Below are 15,502 nucleotides of genomic sequence, written 5' to 3' on the forward strand. Positions count from 1 at the left end.
TCAGAGTACAATGGAAAGGACTCTTGGGTTTTGGCAATTGACAATTCTCAGAACAGATTTAGCTCAGTCACTTAACGAATGCTTATAGCCAAATTATATAATATTTCTAATTCTGTCTCCTCTCTTTAAACTCAAAATAATGGTGCTCTATTTCTCAGAGGATGGTTGCAAGAATTAAGTGAGACAGTGTTTGGCACAGCAATTAGCTGTAAAATGTTAATCATTAATATTACTTTCAGAAGATAAACACAATTTTTATTTTAATGACTGGAAGCAGGATTCCTCTTTTGGGTGACATAGGTGATATATTTCTTGTTTAAACTGCTTCTCAAGGAGAGCAAGGCCCAAAGGTTATGGTTGGATGGACCCAGGGATGTGAAAGAGAGAGTAAAACTATTCTATATAGTTGAACAACAGAAGTTAGAAAATAAAACAACAACCACAATGACAAGAAAACAAAAAAAGAAAGTTAAGAAGAAAGAAATGAGAGAAAGTTTTGTCTACACAGTAGGGTGCCAAAGAGGTAGATTGTTTAGAGTTAAATGTGGAGTTGTTGACTTTTCAACGAATTAGCCCTCTCTCTCACCAAACTTCCCATTAAATCTGTGACTTGAGTGAATGTTCTTGGTTGGTTGGTTGGTTGGTTGGTTGGTTTTGTTTTGTTTTGTTTGCAGTTTGTTTCCACAATGCATATTGAGGTGAAAAAAGTGGGTTCTGTCTAGGACCACATGAGCAGGGAAGAATCAACAGGTGCTGAAGAAAAGCAAGCAGGACTGAGAGCTTTGTAGGAAGAATAAGATCTAGAAGAGCCTCTGAGAAGGAATCTCTGACAAAGTACAGCAATCTTGGGGGATAATGAGATGGCAACTTAACCTGAAGCATAGATTTTATCCCTATTATAGGCAAAAGAATGGAATTGGCTAAAAAAGCCTAGTTTTTAAACTAGGTAAAATACTAAAACTTGCAAAGTATGATAGATCCACAGTCTTTTATCCATAATTCCAAAACACTACGTGGTATTAAAATGTTTTGTTCAGTGTCAGGACTCTGTCAGTGGAAAAAGCTGACCTTATTCACCATTGGGCTGCCCATGGCCTTTCTTTATCGTGACAGCTGGTGTATTTGTACCTTTTACTGAAGAGTTGTGTGTGTCAGATTACGGTGTGCTGCTCAGATTCTGTGAGGATTATTGGCCACAGAGGCATATATGCCACTTTTCCTTAATCAGAAAATTCAGAATTCTTAAACATATCTGGGGTTTTGAATAAGAGATTACAAATAGGAGTTCAGGGGGAAAAAAAAAAGCAAAAACAGAAGAAATTTTAAATGAGTGATAAAAGGGGATTACCTTCCAGTGTATTTCTAAAGCTGAAATTGGCAGCTTTATCCATGGAATCGGATTCGTAATGGGTCAGACTCAGGCAGAATTCCACATCAGCGGAGGAGGGGAGCCTCGGGGTCCTGGCTTTGTCGTGGTTTCCAGGATTGCGCAGTAGCGGTCCCTCGGGAGATCCGTCGCATAAAGCCTGCCGGCTGTTGTACTCCTCCAGGCGGGTGCAGATGATCTACACAAAAACCTTCATGTTAAAGGAGTTGTGATCACCTCAACATCAGACGGGGGGTAGGGGAAGAAGGCAGGGAGATTCACCTAGAGGTTCATATTTTAAAGGAAATTGTTCAAGAAAACAACATTCTGAGGGTTGTAGAAAAAGCAATGAAAGCTAAAATCTAGTACAGAAATTCTTGTCTTGCATCTACTTAAGAAAATGAGTTAAATTGCCTAGGCCTCAGTAATCAAAGGAGGATAGTGAAAATGACTTCATATAATTTTGTCAAATATGTATTTGTTGAGAACATTAATCTGACAAGCATCTGTTAAACATCCACTGTAGGACTTTGCTGGATGTATGCCCACAAAGCTAGCCCTGGTCCCGAGTTTACATCTGTGCCAACTCTTGTCTTCCCTCTCCACATATCTTCTTTTGGCTCTCACAGGTTTCCTGGCTTACATCCCCACTACCTGGTGAGAACTCCCTAATTCCTATCTCTAGTTAAAACCTCTCCTCTGAACTTGAAATCCTTATCTTCATCTCTGACTTCCCATTTCCGTCTTATCTCCTATGCATCTCACATGTCACATTTAGGCTCTCCAAACTCTGTTCCTCTCCCTGTATTTCCTATCACACCACCTGTCCTGCCACTCAAACCCATGAGTCATCCTTTTTAAGCCAGAAAGTGGTGAGTTTTCATTTGTATTTTATTCTCTTGAGTCTTTCACTAATGACTGAAATCATTAGGCAGTCTTGTCGATTGTACCTCCAGAACATAGCCGGAGTCCGGGTACCACTCTTCAGTTTGCTTACAAATGTTGTGATCTGACTGCTAAAGTCAAGTTGGCCAGCCTTCTCTGAGCATTACACGTGCTTCTCCCTGCCACGACTTTGTTCATGTCTACGCATGCTCACTCCTTGGCATGGATCTGACATCTGACCTCATCTTCAAGGACAAGGCAGTAATTTAGGAAAAACCGACCCTGTTAACTCTCACTTGGAAAGAAATTTGAAAGGATCTGACTCTAAATAGGAAGAATGTTGAGGAAATCTTCACCGAATTACTTTGCTCATAGTTTCATTGATAAGTAGGCAGAACAGTAAACTAGGATCAAAATATTTCACTAAAGAAGTCAAAAGGAGCTCTTTCAGTATAAATACAAAATAAAAATTATAAACAATTTAAAATATCACACCATAATTTAATAGGCAGATTTATCTTTATTTTTTCATCTCTGTGTTATATAAATTAATTCATCTTAAAATCACTGATGACTTAAATTCAGTGAGAGCAATGAACTAAGTAGCAAGATATTAATCTTAACTCAGAATAAAAAGTGCCCGAGAACCACCCTGCCATGACAAACTTTTCCTAACAGACACATACTTCCACAGGAGACCTGTGCCCACTGAGTAGATAACATTATTCCTTGCCAAATGTAGACTTCATTTACTTTAGACTTTCTTGATCAACAATCAGTATCATCTCCCTTAGAAAATGTGGTCTCCACGAGGACAACTTTATTATTAGGACTTCCCACAGAATCTAGAATATAGGCTCAATCAATATTTGATGGATGAACCAATGAATCGTCTACAAACTACAGACGGGTTCAACAGCCTTTTTAACTCATCCTGTAATTGGTACCAACCTCTGCCCTAGAAGATATTTTTTTAAACATATCATCTGTATTAAACATACAAGGAGGCCCTTTTCTGATAGAGATCATGAGGAGGGCATCACTGTGTACATTTTTAAAACTTCACACAACCACCGTGTAGATTTATATGATTTTTCCCCCTATTTTAATGATGAAGAAATGCAGTCTGAGTAGGGAAGAATACAAAAGGCTAGTAGCAACTGAAACCCTGTTTTATGATGAATACTTCTGTGGACAATAGGCAAGACATGGAACAATACTTTAAAAGTGAAAAGCCTTCCTGGTCACTTGTTCGCTTCACAGTTAAAAATAATCAAGACAATCTTATCAGCCTCCTGCTCCAGTGAGTTTGACCTCTAGAGAAACATAAAAGCAAATTCAATTACCACGCAATGGAACTGAATGAGACGTGCCCCCTAGGAATGGCTGCTACTGTGTTGAATGAGAGACACTTAGAGAAGCTTTTAATTTGGGGTCACTAAGATATCACTTATGAATAGTGTTGTGTGGTGGAAAAGAGCTGGATGCCAAATTCCGGGAGATGTGGGCATCAGTTCCGACTCTGCTACTTACTAGCGATGTGTCAGTGAGCATGTTATTTAGACTGGCTAAGTTTCAATTTTCTCAACAGTAATAGGAAATCACATTAAATATAATAGGATATAATAAAAATATACCATTATATAACATAGTAATGTATAATTCACATCTACTATATTAATAATAAAATAAAATACTAATAGAAAGTAGCACAGTTTTACTATATTAATAATAAAACAGTAATAGAAAATAGCACATTTGCCCAGCAAATGTCCGTTTCCAGGGTTCTTCACAATTTATGACATTCCTCAATCCTTTTATCCACACGTAGTAATTGAGAACTAGGTCTGTTGGATGACTTATCTAAGGTCATATGATGCTTAGAGCCAGAGCTAGAATATTAATACACTGTGCTGATTCGAAATGTATATATCCACAGCATTTATTACTGCCTGTAAATGGCTTAGGAATGGTTGAATAAAGCTAAACTAGCTTTTTCATTGAATATAATATATTGGATTCCTTTATCAGTCGATTACCTAGACATCATGGCAGGTACATAAATGAAATCACTTTCATTCCTGTTGGAATAATAAACCATCTCAGGACTTTTTCAAAAGATCCTAGTGCCTCAAAAACTCCTACAGCAGACTTGTTTAAATTAGAGAGGTTTGAATGGAACTATTTTTGCTGACTTGCCAACTGCCAAGTGACTAAGTGTTCAGATGAGTGGATGTATTAGTAACAAGGAGGAAATCTACCCTGGTTCCAGAAATAATTTGAAAAACTTAGTTCCAAGTCATCATGTTTGTATTTGATACAGGAGACTCAGGGAGGGGAAATTGTTAGCATGATGGTTAGAATCATGGAGATTACAGTCAGACATGATTTCTAGTACTGACTATTATTAGATACATGACCTTGAGCAAATCCCTTAAACTCTGAGTATTAAGGTTTTTTATCTATACATGGGGATTATAACAACTTTTTATGAAGGATCAAATAATGTAACATATGCAAAGCACTTATGTCGTTTCAAATAGAGTGTTTAATAATGATCGCTGTTGGGGTATCTGGGTGGCTCAGTCGGATGAGTGTCTGACATTTGATTTCGGCTCAGGTCATGATCTCATGAAGATGGGATGATCTCATGGTCGTGGGATCCAGCCCCAAGTCAGGCTCTGCACTCAACGGGGAGTTTGCTTGAGAATCTCTCTTCTCCCCCTTTCCCCCACCCCACCTGGTGCATGCTCTCCCTCTCTCTAAAAAAAATCTTTTTTTTTTTTGTTTTTTCCAGCTTTATTGAAAAATAATTGACATATTATAATTTGTAAATTTAAGAAATGTTTTTTTTTTAAATAATGACAGCTATTATACTATTATTGAATACAAGACCATTGGGCATGCTACCAAATTGTTTTTAACCCCGGCTCTGTAACACTGGCTGAATATTCATTATGGTCATAATGAATATTGATATATAAAAATGTTCTAGTAATAATTTCCACCCATGGAACTGAAAGAATATGTCAGATGCTAAACCAGTCATTTTACATTAACAGATCCCATTGAATTCTTCCACAATAATGCCTTAAGATGTATTATAACACTATTCTAACTTTAAAGAAAACATTTCCCAGAATAAGTAACTTATTCAGTATCTTGTAGCAAAATTACAAAAGTCCACTGAAACCCGTGTTTCTGCAATTGAAAAGATTATACCCTTCCACTACATTTTTTCTGCTTTCCATTGCATTTATTGCTTTCATTAACACAGAAAACAAGCATATATAATAATTGCACTCCATTTTTTTACTGTTGAGATAAACCAAAGGTAAAAGACTCTAAATAACTTGTTCAATATCACCTGGCAAGTGGCAGAGGTCCTCTGATAAGGAAGTTCTTCTTTTTCTATTTCAACACAGGTGATTTATAGCATAGGATGGGGGAAAGAATCAAGTGTTCCAAGGCAAATGAAAAAAGAGAGATAGAAAGAAGAAACAGACGTATTAATGGAAGTGAACCTAGATAGTGTTCTCTTAAGCTAAAGTATATAGCAACAAACTACCAGCTATTAAAAGCTGTCAGGAGCAAAGATTCTATTAGGGCATTAGAGATTTATCTGGAGAAGAAAAAAAAAGTAAACCATATGACATTCCCCAGAATCTTTTCCATAAAGAAAAAAAGAGAAGCGAAGCTGTTATTTCACTGAGCTGTTGTCATGGTTACCTAAAACCCATGACACTCTGCTGAAATGTGACTTTTTTCTTTTTTCTTCCCACTGTTTGCTTCCATGTGATGTGCTTTCCCCTGATGAGTGGATTCCCTGGCCATATTTCACTCATGTGTATCATCTAGGAATGTTTATTTCTCTCTGTTTTGGTCTGTCATGACAGCTACCTTGATACACCTTTCCTTTTTATGGCTGGTCTGTCTGCTGCTTGCATAACATTGGAACTGATTGCATTGAGCACAGATGTTTGTACATTAACGTTATTAAGTAACCCCCATCTCTAAAAATATTGGACTGCTTTAACTGATCACAAACAGACTTCTACATTAAAAGCTCTTGGCATTAAAGAACTAGGTGAGAATTTATAAAGCCCATTCTATGCCTATATCATGGTTCTGGGCTCTGCAGATACAAAAATAAATTAGAAGTGGTCTCTTCCCTGTAGCAGCCGACATTCTGATAGACAAAGACGGGTCTGAAAACAATGACATGAACTGAAGTTTCTATCATATAAATCTGTACAAAGTGTAATGATAACTCAAAAGGGTAAGGGTCAGTTCTTTCCTGAGTAAGGCATGTGGATCAGAAAGAATCTAATGGAATATTTTTATTGTAACATACATGAAAAGGTCTACATCGGAATATCAATGCCAGTTTTCTGTGCAACTGAATTTTAAGGGAGTCCAAGAAGCTACAAGTCAAATTTTATATCCGTAAATCAGTGACCTAAATGATCTCTTCTGAGCCTAAATTGTTTCTTATTAACAGAGAAAAAACATTGGAGTCAGAGACACAAGGCTTCAGTCCTCTGCTGCATGACCTTGGACAAATCCCACCTTTTGGGGGCCTCTATCTTCATTTATAAAATAAGGGCACTATACCACACACCACTGAGTGTCTCTTAGCTCACAGTTAGTAAATGCTATGAATTTCTAAAAACTCTGTTTTTGTGTTGCAAAACTCCTGGAATTGAGGAAGAGATGGAGGCTTGGCACTAGAGGGGCCAGCACTCTAGCTGATTTCCAAGGTCCTGTGAATCCGCAGAGTCCGGAAGCTGTTTGATTCTCACTTCACATCTCGATTTGAGCGTACAATTCAGGCGGAAACATTTAAACTAGGGGTATGTTTATTGTAGAACCCGAGTTTCTAAAGTGAAATCGATACCAGAACAATTTCCAGATTCATTAAATCAGTGATTCTCAATGCTGGCTGCACATTAGAATCACAAGAGAAGATTTTACTTATTTATTTTTAAAGACTTTTTAAAAAAAAAAATTTATTTTAGAGAGACAGAGAGACACAGAGCGAGAACACAAACAGGAGGGGCAGAGGGAGAGGGAGAGAAAATCTCCACCAGACTCCATGCTGATCATGAGGCTGGGCAACAGCCTGGATCTCCCTGTACGAGCTGAAACCAAGAGTTGGATACTTAACTGGCTGTGCCACCCAGGCATCCCCCAAGAGCCATCCAGATGTCCCACTGTTTTAAAAACGCAAATGCCTGGGGGTGGCCGGGTGTTTCAGTCAGTTGGGTGCTGGACTTTGGTTTTGGCTGGGGTTGTGATCTCGGGGTTGTGAGATTGAGTCCCAGGAGGGGCTCCTGTTCAGTGGGGAGTCTGCTTGAGGATTCTTTTGCTCTATCTCCCTTTGCCCCTTCCCCCACTCTCTCTTTCTCTAAAATAAATAAATAAAATTTTTAAAGAAATGTTTAAAAGTGCAGATGCCTGGACTTCCTAGTAGACCACCTGAAGAGGATTTTCCAGCAGGAATTAGGTGGGTAGATCCATGCAATGTTCTTGAAGCTCCCTAAGTGGTTTAGATACTAAGAAGTACTGAATTAAATGGCTATAAACAACTGATCCTCATTTTTAAAGGATGGTAACCAGAAATGGAAACAGCAGCTCTCACCTCACAGGGACAGCACTCACAGTAGGCAGACACAGATTCTTTTTTCTTTTTTGTTTTCTCTTTTTTATTTAAACTACTATTTGCTTGGTTTTCTTCAATGGCCTTTGTTCACTCTATTTCTGATTTTGAATTTTAGCACCAGTTACCACATAGCAGTTTAATCATTGAGGAATATGGAAACGAATATCATAATTTCTGTCCAGTGTTTACCCACTAGACCCAGAAAGATGTATTTAGAAATAAAATCAGCTACAATCATAAAGAGAAGAGGAGATGGAGAGGAATTTTCCACTCAATAAATGATTAGAAAAAAAAATGCATATATAATTCTAGTAACACCAACTAGCATCTATCTCATGTAATCAAATATCTATTAGCATTTGTCTGTTAAGCTTCCGTGTGGATGTTGTAACATTTTTGGTGATTTAGATAAGCCACCAGCCTTTCTGGATCAAGTGAGGTGGTACAGCTAAGGAAAGAATTATAATGGACTCAAAATCCCTGTCCTCACTTAGCAGTATTTTAAGCAATAACAGAGGATGAGAGAACTAGATGAGAGTTTTGTACTTTATAAATTAAGGTAGGAGGTCTGAAGGCTTATTGAAATAAATCTTTTTTTTTTTTTAAGCTCATTTTTGCAGCCTTTCCTGCATAAATAAACTCATTCCTTTTGGTAAATAGCTGTCATTAGTGATACCGTATATTACACCATGACCATTTTTCAATGAGTTTCAATAGACTCCATTTGGAAGGTGTGTGAACTTAGTGGGGAGGGCAGGAAGCCCTTCACACTCCAAACTTGCAGAGCGTAAGATACGAATGCCAGACTCTTCCCATCTCATTTAAACTTTAGGCTCAGTTCCATAAAGCCCTGCTAGTCAAAAGTGCTGTATTAGAAATGTCTGGAATACAGATAAAAAAAACATTTCTTCCTCCTTATGGTTTTAAAATGATAAATAATTAAAAGCATATTTCTTTGCTCACATTTTGTCCCTAATCCAGAGTGAAAAATTCAGCATAGGATAAATAGAAATTAAATTTCAGAATTGCAATCCCTTACCTTGTACCTCTAAAGTTTGCACATAGTTAGGAAAAAAGCTAATTTCTTTCACAGGCTAATGAAAAAAGATGAGACAGAGTAAGCCAGATCCTCTGACTGAAGACATCATAGCAGACATGTCCTCAGGAACAGTATAGGTGGTCAGGCAGCCAAGCCTGACCCATCTCTGTTAGTTCCTAGTGATCCTGAGATTGTGTATGGTTCATCTTTATAGCTCAGTGCTTTAAACCTTAGCAAAGGGAAAGGATAGTAAAAGCATTAGTCGAGTTAACTACACAGAAACACTTGCAACAGGGCTTTACACATGCTAGATGCTCAATGTAAATTAGCTGTTTTCATTATTTACCTATTTGGGTTCCAGGGTCCCCATATGTTTTTTTTTTTTTAAAGATTTAATCTAAATAATATTCTCCCAATTTCCCTGATGATAATAATTGTATAGACATTTAGTAAATGATGCCTTCCCAAAGGCTCCCTGTTAAATTTCTGATCAATGGGTCTAAGAGCTAGGAGCAGGGATTTGTAATTTGTACACTGTACGAATTTTATTGTGAAGAAAATTTCAGGGACACTGACCTAGATCATTAACTTAATCATCTAAATATCTGTTCATCCATCCAACAAACACTTAATGAGCCCTTACCACTTGCCAGGTACCATTCTATGTACTGAGAAGTACAGTGATGAACCAAACACTCTTTATTTATTAAAGTTTAGGAACATGGTAGAGGATATTAGACAAATAAACACACAAATGCCTATGTAATCACAATTGTGAAGTGTGCTATAGAGGAAAATACAAGGTATGCTGAGAATTTTTAATAGGAGATCTTTTCTGCTCTTGGCAGGAGAGGTGGGGAGGGAGGTGTATAAAGACCTAATTGCTAAGGTTCTTTTATGTTCTAATATTGGATGTCCAGGATGCCTTACCTGCCAAGAGGAGAAGAAGGATGCTGGGCTGAGTAAGTTAGGGTTCGCTGGGTTTTGCCCTCCCATGTACTCATTGGTGCAAATGTCACAACCTTTAGCATCTCGCCAGTCCCAATATGGAATAGTGAAGTTCTCATCCCCAGTGAGCTTCTGGATTTCTTGTTCCCACAGCAACAAGAAGAGTCTGTGCCAAGGCAGGAAACCTGGGGCTTCATGAGCAAAATCAATGTCTTTCCAGACTTGAGACCCTCCGAGCAGTGTGTCCCTTGACACGTAATAATGCATCCAGACAAAGAGGTCATAAATGTTGATGTCATTAAACATGGGGGTTGATCCATTATTCATTTGGCCATAGGTGCCTGTGGGGATGACATAGTCTGGGCTGGTGGTATGCTTCGCTAAAGTAAGGTAGGCAAGAAATTTGTTCTTCTCTGGGATACTCAGATCAAAGATGTTTCTTCTCACCAAAAGTCGTTTCTCTGTGCAGTTTGGTCCCCAAAAGCCAAACTTACAATTTCCACAGTTGAATCCCATGAAGTTGCCAAAGCAGTGGCAGGTCCTATTATAAAAGACTGAGGGCCAGGACTCCCGGTCATCCACCCCTGTGAAGGGGAACTGAGGCCCACGGGGGGCATTAGACAGAACGATATTCTGACAGGCACCCCTACCTGAGAGCTGGCCACAGGGACTCCCGTCACCCCTCCATGGTGGGCAGCATTCCTTCTCCATCAGGCTCTTGGAGGAGGCACAGTCTCGAGGGAAATGGCCGGTGGAGGTCTGAAAACTCCAGAGTAGGAAGCACAAAGCAGCCAGGAGCATTCTTCCCCTAGACCTCACAGATCAGCTTGAGCCAGTTAATTGAGCCACACACTTCTCTTTCCAGCTACCCCTACAGTGACTATCACATGTTTTGGCTGAGACCTATATAATACGAGTCCCACCTCCAGCATCAAACATTCTTGGGCTTTATCTTAAGCTTTCATCTTCTGAAAACCACATGACTAACATTTCTTCAGAGTTGGCACGAATCCCACCAGCGGGACAGGCCTATGTTAAAGTGAGAAACACCATTTACCATTAATAGTTTAATTCACATGGTAATAATAATGATAATAATAATAATTTTTCCTGATCTAAGGAAAGGTAGCTAGTTGACTAGAAGAATAATGAAGATCTGAATTAGAAAATAAGAGGTGGTGTCAGGAATAGAGCTTATTAAGAAAGTTCAGGCAATGTTAGAGATTAAAGATGATAGGTGCACGGTAGTTGTTTCTCAGAGACCATAATAAGTAGGCCACAGAATTTGCAAAACTCAGCTTTGCAGACAGAGATGCTCTTCAGAGCCTAAAGATTCTGTCTTATCTCTGGTTATATTGCAGATTATTTATTTCATACAAAATATCTGAAGAAAAAAAAAATCTTTCTGCTGTGTCTCCCTGATTATCTTGATTCAGTTGACTACTTTCCTGCAATCTGTTTATTTTCTGACTATTGCTAAGGATAGGTAGGTGGTCTGCTTTATTGTGGAGACTTTTACTAGCTAATATTCCAAAGGAAACTCTTTTTACTTAAATGCTGTAGCCACCTTGTTTCACTCGTAAAATCTAGAAATCAGAAAGTGTTTTGAAATTTTGTCTACCATAGGGTCTTGTAAAAGAATTCTCAATTTAGGTTGTGAATGAATAGGGTCAATATGTTTATTCAGCAAATATTTATAGGTCATACGCATCCCAGAATTCTTTTTTTTTTTTTTTTTTTTTTGCATCCCAGAATTCTTTCTCTGTATATAGTGAGCTAGGTAAATTGAAAGGCATGGATAAAAACCGAATTCTATCACTTAGGCTCGTTTTCAAATGAACAGTATAGATATTACGTATATCAGACTTTTAATGAGGGAACATTTTTGTGAACTGAGGGTACTGAAAAGGATTTCATCATTTTGGATAATAGTATTCAAATTTTACTAAAACGATGCCCCTTGAATAAAACCTGAATGGTGGGCAAAAGTTGGAAAGACCAAGAGACTGGAAATAATCCTTCAGGCAGAGGGAAAACTATAGAGGCAGAACCAGAGAACTGGATTCAGGTAGGCTCTCCACACTAGTGGAAATGAAACCCAGGACCAGTCAAGGAAGGGGCTTAAAAAGTTTTGGAGGAGAGAGGGGTGGGGTTTAGGTGAGCCTGGTGGCTCATATTGCTGGAGCACTGGGTGTGGTGCACAAACAATGAATCTTGGAACACTGAAAAAATTAAATTAAATTAAATTAAAACAAACAAAAATTAAGTGGCTTAAACTAAGGTGAGTTGAAGGATTAGAGGGTAAGAGTATTCACACCACAGTTGTCCCTGCCAGATTTTCTCCTTGATCCTATTCCAGACGTGAAGCTGGGTGGTCCCCCCCACACATACAGAGTAATCGAACGTTAGGAAAAGCTCCAAGGAAAGCAGCCAGGTCTGGTCCTGGAGCTGCTGCAGGGCTCTAGGGAAGACCATCACTTTGCACGTAAATCTCAGTGCCTGCCTCTGCTTTCCTCTGCTTTCTGCTGGAGTTTGTCTCATTATTTAGAAAAACATCAAGGTGCTTCCATACCCTTCTCTTGGGACTCAAAAGCCAGCTTTTTAGGTGGAAGGAGCAGTGTGTGGGTGAAGAGAAAGGGAAGATAAGTTTCCATGGAAATGCTGCCTCTGGCTGGGATTAGGAAGTCATCACATGATCTCCACAAGGAGGCTTAATATTTTTTCTTCCTCCTTTCAGAGCCACTGAGAGATTAACACAGGGTTTCTTGCCCCTGGGGAGTCTTGGTTCTGTATTACTTATAACCACATGTGGCCTTTTGTAATTCTGTTCCGTCTACTTAGAGACAGAATTCAACTTCTAATGTTCAATTTAATTAAGAATTTTGCTTTACACTTGCCCCCGTATCAGGCTTCCCAGTGAACAACTTACAAAGCCTTCATCACGCCACTGGGCCTCTGTGTCAATTCTCCCAGTCTGTTTTTTTATAGCCTTCCAAGCATGCTTAGATTAATGGCAAAAATGTACTTTGTCCTCTTAATTTCCTTTACCAAAGTGATTTCTTTAACTTGACAGACCTCTTGCTATCAAATATAAAACAACATCTACTCTGGCCCACATGTATATATTGTCAAAACAAACTTCCTACATATCAACCCCATTTAAACTGGTTCTTCCCTAAACTCTAGATGTACACTCTGTAGGTGTCTCTAGTTTATAGAGTTTGAAAGTGTCCTATCCTATTCTAGGAGATTATTGTATTGGTAATACCTAAACTAATGCAATCTCTATTAGCCAGAATTAGGGCTCAGTAAATACATTGCAAGTATTTATTGACTATCAATTATCAGGCATATGCAGAGAGATAGGGATGCTATGGTAAATACAACAGAGAGGATTCTACCCTCATAAAGTATATCATTTATTAAAATAATATTTTAATTTTAATAATTTTAAGTAACCTTTATAGCTGTGTGTTTTAATTTTTTTTTTTCTGGTTAAATGACTTTTAAAGCTGGTATAAAAGAAAAAAAAAAAGAGCTACTAGGAAAGATGGCAGGGGCACCTATCTAATCATGAAGCATAGTCAAGGCAGGTTTTCTGGAAGAAGTTACATTCCAAGTGATGTCTGAGAGGTTAGAAGTCTGATGAAAAGGACAACAGGCAGGGAATATTACAGGCAAAGGCTCCGAAGTAGAAAGAGCATAACATGTTCAAGGATCCTAAAGGCAGTTAACATGGCTATAACCCCCAAGACTGCAGAGATGCGATGTAAGTGTGGAGGTGTACATCTGGATGAGGTCATAGTCCTTGATGGGTTTGAAGCAAAGCTGTGACATTCTCATATGTGAATTGCAAACATTTCACTCAAGCTGCTGAGATGACACCACACATGGGGATGAGAGCAAGAGTAAATCTAGAAATCACTATTAGAGATTATTGGAGTAACTCGGGCAAGAAATTTGGCTTGGGCCCAGAGTGATAATCCCTGAGAGGGACCTAAGAGAATGGATTTGAGAGATACAGGGGTGACGAATTGAAAAGGAGTGAGAGGTGAAGAGGAAAGAGATTTTGGGCTGACATCTAGGTTTCTAGCTTCTGTCATTATCTACAATGAGGAAAGACTGAGGGTAAAATTTTGTGGAAACTGAATATGGGTTCAATATTAGACATACTGAATTTGAGACTTTACGGTATAGTCTAGCCATAAACAATTATCTTCTGGTTTGTGGTGTTTGCATTGATCATTCATCCACTTGTTGGTTTTGGCTAGTCAACTTTGCTCTTTTCCCTTATTCTTGTCTTTGCTCATTTATTTGATGATAGTTTGAACCTTCTTCCCCAGCTTCATGATTTAGCCTTCCTTCTCTCAGTTTTAATAGTAGCTACCCTTTATTGAGTATGAGTAACATAATGAGCTCAATTTGAATGTTTACCATTTTAAAAATAAATTTTACTGTGGAAATAGTTAAATATAACCAAACCAGAAAAAACAATATAATTAATTGGCATATACCCATCATCACGCTTTAACCACCATCATCTTTTTTTTTTTCTTTTTAAGATTTTGTTTATTTATTTGACAGACAGATCACAAGTAGGCAGAGAGGCAGGCAGAGAGAGGAGGAAGCAGACTCCCCATGGAGCAGAGAGCCTGATGTGGGGCTCAATCCCAGGACCCTGGGATCATGACTTGAGCTGAAGGCAGAGGCTTTAACCCACTGAGCCACCCAGGTGACCCACACCATCATCTTTCTGTAAACATTGTTTCTTCTGACTCACTAACATTAAAAAAAAAAAAGACACTTCAGTATTTTAAAATAAATGTCAGATAACATATCTTCTCTGTAATGTCTCAGTATATACAAGTAACAATTAAGGATTTAAGTTTATAACTACAATACCAGTATAGCATCATGGACAAAAAGACAATAATAAATCTTTAGTATCATCTAATTTCAAGTCTATGCTCAGTCTACTTTAGTTATCTTAAACATTTTTTTTTTTTTAAGATCCAACCAAGGTCTATATATTGCTTTCAGTTAATATATTTTTTGTTTTTAAAAATCTATGTTTCTTTGACACCTGGATGGCTCAGTCGGTTAAGATATGCCTTCAGCTCAGGTCATGATTCCAGGGTCCTGGGATCAAATTCCATATCAGGATCCCTGCTCAGCAGGGAATCTGCTTCTCCCTCTGCCCCTCCCCACCACTCATTCTCTCTCTCTCTCACACAAAAATTAAAAAAAAAAAAAACAAAACTGTTTCTCATCTTTTTTAAAAAAGAAGATTTTATTTATTTATTTATTTGAGAGGGAGAGAGAGAGAGTGCAGGGGAAGGAGTAGAGGGAGAGAGGGAGAGGGACAAGCAGACTCCATGCTGAGTGCAAAGTTCAATGTGAGGCTCCATCCATGATCCTGTGATCATGACCTGAGCCAAAATCAAGAGTCCTATGCTTAACTGACTGAGCCACCCAGACAACGCTCTCATCTTTTTTCTTTTTTTAAAATGCAATTTACTAATGGAAGAAACTGGATTTTCTTAGGTAGAATTCTCCAGTCTTCAGGGATGACTAACTTTGTCCTGGCAGTATTATCTAGCCT

General features: G+C 38.3%; 1 protein-coding gene across 1 annotated transcript in view; it reads right to left on the reverse strand.

Annotated features, from left to right (window-relative positions):
* Positions 1-10,701, reverse strand: part of TYR (tyrosinase) — a 108,784-nt gene extending 98,083 nt beyond the window's left edge. The window contains exons 1-2 of the mRNA XM_059186923.1: positions 9,883-10,701; positions 1,349-1,565 (exon numbers count right to left, since the gene is read on the reverse strand). Coding sequence (XP_059042906.1) covers positions 1,349-1,565; positions 9,883-10,701 — 1,036 coding nt within the window. The remainder of the gene's footprint in view (positions 1-1,348; positions 1,566-9,882) is intronic.
* Between the last annotated feature and the right edge of the window lie 4,801 nt (positions 10,702-15,502).

This window comes from Mustela lutreola, chromosome 1 (genome assembly GCF_030435805.1).
Source record: "Mustela lutreola isolate mMusLut2 chromosome 1, mMusLut2.pri, whole genome shotgun sequence".
Classification (NCBI taxonomy): Eukaryota; Metazoa; Chordata; class Mammalia; order Carnivora; family Mustelidae; genus Mustela; species Mustela lutreola.